The sequence below is a fragment of the Penaeus chinensis genome, chromosome 18, assembly GCF_019202785.1.
Source record: "Penaeus chinensis breed Huanghai No. 1 chromosome 18, ASM1920278v2, whole genome shotgun sequence".
Taxonomy (NCBI): Eukaryota; Metazoa; Arthropoda; class Malacostraca; order Decapoda; family Penaeidae; genus Penaeus; species Penaeus chinensis.
The window spans coordinates 12,343,676-12,349,133 of record NC_061836.1 but is presented as its reverse complement, the minus strand read 5'-3'; the positions used below and the strand labels follow the sequence as shown (position 1 = coordinate 12,349,133).

The 5,458-nt window shown below is 46.7% G+C and overlaps 1 protein-coding gene across 1 annotated transcript; it reads left to right on the top strand.

Annotated features, from left to right (window-relative positions):
* The first annotated feature begins 398 nt into the window (after positions 1-398).
* On the top strand, positions 399-4,955 carry LOC125034608. Its single transcript, XM_047626509.1, has 2 exons — positions 399-4,622; positions 4,713-4,955. The coding sequence occupies exons 1-2, from the start codon at positions 399-401 to the stop codon at positions 4,953-4,955; spliced, it is 4,467 nt and encodes a 1,488-aa protein (XP_047482465.1).
* Positions 4,956-5,458: the final 503 nt, after the last annotated feature.

The window sequence follows — 5,458 nt, the reverse complement described above, 5'->3', positions numbered from 1 at the left end:
TCGGAATATAAATAATTTGAGTAAAGTGTGACAATGGCGCCCAACGTGGGGCCACTGATATTTATTGAATAAGTAAAGTAAATGTGCTTGCATATAAGCAGACGGGAATCACGTCAGTATCCATAATTCCAATTTTGACTTGTTACATTCCATGATAGGGTTATAAGCATTCGCTTTCCCTTGTTATTGTGATATAGAGGACGTGTTTTATATTATTCTCTTGCACACATTTCATTCATTCCCATCATTAGCTAGATGTCAGTGGCACTAACGAACCAATAGTATGAACAATAATTATAAGTGACTGAACCAAGAACTCGTTCGTACGTGGCACTTGTTATTCAATAGCACTAGTTATTCATTAGCACGAACAAAACTGAAATTAAACTTATCTAGAAATGGATTTAGCGGTATTGAAGCAGGAGGCTGCAGACCTGGGGTTGACTGATCCCCGTGATATTGCTAAGTATGTGCAGGACCAGCATCGAGACTTGCGGGCGGAGCGCAGAGAGCGGGAAGATCGCGAACGCGAGTTTGCGGCCGCCGAAGCGATACGGGAGCACGAAATTCGGATGGCAGAGCTAAATTTTAAGCATAAGATAGAAGTCCTTAAAGCTACGCCGCCCACGCCCGTGGCTCCTCCCAAAACGAAGTTGCCGATGTTTCCTGACGACGCAGACCAGGTCGAAGCTTATTTCCTCGTATTCGAAAGGGTCGCAGCCGATCACGGGTGGGACGAGAAGACGATGTTTCTGCAGCTCGTCACCCGCCTCCAGGGCCACAGCCTGGATGTTTATCACCGCACCGAAATCGAAGGTAATTTGACGTACAGCGAATTAAAGGAAGCTCTGCTGAGTGCTTACGCTATAAGCCTCGAGCAGGCCCGTTGCAGGTTCCAGGAAGCTCACCTTGACGAGCGGGAGACCTGCAAGCTTTTCATCATTCGTCTCTCTCATCTCTTTAAGACTTGGCATCGAAGGAGTAATTTACCTGACACCAAGGAAGGTATCCTGGAGCTCATTCTGGTTACGCAACTACTCGCTTCGCTGCCCAAGGGATTGCGAGCTCAGCTGAGAATGAACAAAGTTACTAGCCTGGCGGAGACCGCGGACATAGCGGATGGCTGGTTCTCTGCTTATGGCTACAACTATAGGGTGAAGAAAGAGGGCGAACGAAAGCAAGAGTCAAAGAAACCTGCTCTGAGAAGCGTCGGTGATCGCAGGGAGTCAAAATCTCCTGAAACTGCAAAAGCACAGCCGGGAGAACACAAGCACCAGCCTTTCAATATGCCACGGAAAGGGGGTGAAAAGAAGCCGTTCTACCAGTCCGGTCACTTGGCTACCGTGAACAGTGTCCCGGAAAAGGAGGAGCCCCAGGTACATCTGTCTGGCCTGGCACTTGGCCACCATGTACTCTGTGCATGCTCTCCTCTTCCCTTGCCTTCAGCAGCCAGCAAGAGATTGTCTACTGCAGAGGGCCTAGTCCAGGGTCGCAGAGCAATTATCATGCGAGACTCTGGCTCCACAGGATGTGTAGTTAAAAAAAGGTATGTAAAAAGAAAGGATTATACTGGCAAAACCGTTCGTGTTACAATGATTGATGGTTCACAAATAGTTGTCCGTGAGGCAAAGGTTTTCTGCCAGTCCCCTTATTTTACAGGCACTGTGACTGCTGCTGTTATGGATAACCCCGCCTTCGATTTTGTCCTGGGCAACGTGCCTGGAGCTGGCCTGGTCCCGGCGAAAGAGGTCCAGACGCAGACCCAGGTGGAAGGAGGCAAGGACGCGATGACACAAACTGCAGAGGAGAGTGAACCTACTGCACAAGATGTCCCCCTTATGTCAGAATCCCCTGGTGTTCGCGATGGACCAACCATATCTGCAGACATTATGGATCAGACCAGTGCTGCTGTCACTACGAGAGCTGCTGCACGTCGCTCTGAGATCAGTACACGACTGGCAAATCCACAAGGTCTGGAGGCACTACTAAAAGGCGAGGATATAGCTGAGCAGCAGAAAAATGATGCCACCCTCTCCAAACTACGTGAATATGCTGAGCAACGTCATGTTCGCCTCTACAAGGGAATAAAGATGGACTTTATATGGCAGAACAACAGACTTTACCGACGAACTACCTTGCCTCAGGGTGAGGTGAAGCTGCAGTTCGTTGTTCCAGCTGGATGTCGCCAACAAGTCTTCAAGTTGGGGCACCACTCGCTCCTCGGAGGTCACATGGGGGCAGCCAAAACTCTCGCCCGAATACAATCCACCATGTTCTGGCCTGGAATGGGAGCTGAAATCTTAAGACTCGGCCGTTCCTGTGACATATGTCAGAAGACAACGGACAAGGGACGCAATACTGCAGCACCTCTACAGCCACTTCCTGTGATTTCGGAACCGTTCTCTCGCGTGGCTGTCGATATTGTGGGTCCCATTACACCTTGTGCTGACGATAAATCGAAATACATCCTTACAGTCGTTGATTTTGCAACAAGATGGCCAGAAGCTGTTGCCCTGAAGAACATAGAAGCTGCCACGGTTGCAGAAGCTCTCTTCGATATGTTCTGCAGAATCGGCATACCCAAGGAAGTACTGAGCGACAGAGGTACACAGTTTACATCAGGCATGATGGAAGAGACCTGGAAGCTCCTTTCAGTAAAGGGCATGAGAACTACACCATACCACCCACAAGGAAATGGTCTTTGTGAGCGATTTAATGGCACACTAAAGAAGATGCTAAAACGTATGGCTGCAGACCAGCCGCGGGAATGGCCTCGTCTCTTGGCACCGCTGCTGTTTGCCTACAGAGAAGCCCCGCAAAGTTCCTTAAGATTCTCCCCATTTGAGTTGGTGTACGGTAGACCAGTAAGAGGCCCTTTGCAAGTTCTGAGGGAGCTGTGGGACAACACTGAGGATGACCCAGTAATCACCTCCTCTTATCAGTATGTTCTGGATCTGAGTGAACGCTTGCATTCTACGTGCGAACTCGCAAAAGAGGAGCTTTTGAAAAGCCAGGTCACTCAGAAGTCTTATTATGACAGGAAAGCCAAGTTTCGTACTCTTGATGAAGGAGATCAGTGCTTGATATTGCTACCTACGAGCACAAACAAGCTCCTAGCACAGTGGAGTGGACCTTATACTATTCTCAAACGAGTTTCAGACGTTAATTACATCGTAGGAATCGGCCACGAGAAGAAACGTTTCCACATAAACATGATAAAGAAATATTATCCAAGGTCCTCCCCTGTACCTCAGTCTAGCCATGCAACTCGTCAACAAGAAAAGAGTGACAATCGACGTTCAGTCAATGTTCGACGACGCTGCTCTTCTGAGAAAGGTGTTGATAACTCGAAAAGGTTTGGTTGTACGGCAACCGTAATACCTGAAGACTCTGGTTTCTGCCAGCCCTTGACTCCTGAGGCTGATTCGAGGGAAGGACCAGAGAGTATTATCATAAACCCGAAGCTAGAGGACCACCATAAGGCAGACCTCCATGAGATCATTCAGAAGTACCCTGAAATCTTCTCTGACCAACCCCGAGTTGCCAAGGTGGAAGAACATCGAATCGTCCTTCGTAATAAAGAGCCAGTGCGCACAAAGCCATATCCCATACCTCTGCGATATGTAGACTTGGTGATCAAAGAGATAAAGAAACTGGAAGCTATGGGCATTATTGAACCGTCCAAGAGTTCGTATTGTTCACCCATAGTTGTGGTTAAGAAGAAAGGAGGAGACATCAGGATCTGCGGGGATTACCGTCGCGTTAACGCAGCTACTCATTTCGAGGCGGAACCAATGTCTGATCAACGCATTATCTTCTCACGTTTATCTGCCTCTAAATATTTTACAAAACTGGACCTGACAAAAGGATTCTTCCAGATTCCTTTGCATCCAGAGAGCAGGAAGATAACAGCCTTCAAAACCCCCTGTGGACTGTATCAATACAAGGTGCTACCCTTTGGATTAACGAACTCCCCCTCAGTCTTCAATCGGTGCATGCGTCAAGTACTTGGAGATATTTCGGGAGTAGAAATTTTTATGGATGACGTACTCGTACATACATCGACTTTGGCTGAGCACCAGAAGCTTCTCGACGTAGTTTTCAGTAAATTATCTCTGCATCGAATGACCCTAAAGCCCAGCAAGTGTGAGATAGCCTTCACACGGACACACTTCCTTGGCCACACCGTTGGAGATGGCAAATGCGAGTGTCAGCAGGAGAAACTACACAAGATTCGCATGGCACCGCGACCCGTAAATCAACACCAGCTTCGTTCTTTCCTCGGCCTCGTTGGGTATTATCGGAGCTTCATCAAAAACTTTACGCAGATTGCTCTTCCACTTTTCAACCTCCTGAAGAAAGAATGCAGCATCAAGCTGGTGTGGGGTGCAGAGCAGGAGAAATCCTTCACTACACTAAAGGAAACCTTGTGCTCTGAACCTATTCTCCGACTTCCATCCAAAGATAAACCCTTTACTTTGCGGACGGATGCATCGGGAGAAGGTGTTGGAGCAATCCTTCTGCAAGAGTTTGATGGCATATTGTTCCCCGTAGCTTACCACAGCCGTAGACTCTCCAAAGCCGAATGCAATTATTCGACAGTTGAACGAGAGCTGTTAGCGGTTATAGAGGGGATTCACAAGTTTTATTATTACTTGTGTGGTGCTAAATTCACTCTGGAAACGGACCACATGCCTCTCTCTCAAATCAAGCGATCTAAGACCGCCAACGCGCGCTTGATGCGCTGGGCGCTCTACCTTCAACAATTTGAGTTCAATATCCGCTACATAAGAGGAACTGAGAACGTAGGAGCTGATCTACTCTCAAGGTTGGTCAGCGGAAGCAGCAGTGACCTTGAGGACAGCCGAGCTGAAATGTCTCGCAACCCAGGACCTCAACTACAATATCATGAAGCGGAGGTGGAGCATCGACTGCAGAAGAATCCTCATCCCTAATGAGGTGCCACCCAGAATAAAGAACTTTGATTCTAAAGGAAGTATTGTTCTAAATTCATTTTTTTTGTTCTTGAAACACAAACTTGAAATACATGGGATATAATCAACAAATTATTTATTAACTTGTTGCTAATATAATCATGATAGAAACTCAATTTTGTGCTTCCTGTTAAGGTGGAAGATAGAAATGTAAACCTCCTATAGATGTTATATGTATATTTCTCAACTTTCAGCTGAGGTGCGAAACCTGTACTTGGTTCCTGCACTTCCTCCACTTCAGAATCTAACCTTGAAGAAGAGAAGCTATCACTTCAAGTGGATTTCGTTTTCGTTTTAGTTAAATCAGCTAACAAGAATATATCTTTAGTTGAGCGTATACTTTTGGTGGGAGTAATGTCACGATAATTATATCTAATTAACGTAACCGCATATAGATAAATGTAATTCTCCTATATACAGAAGTATAAACACTAGCGAATGAGAGGTGTGACTGCTGAATGAAA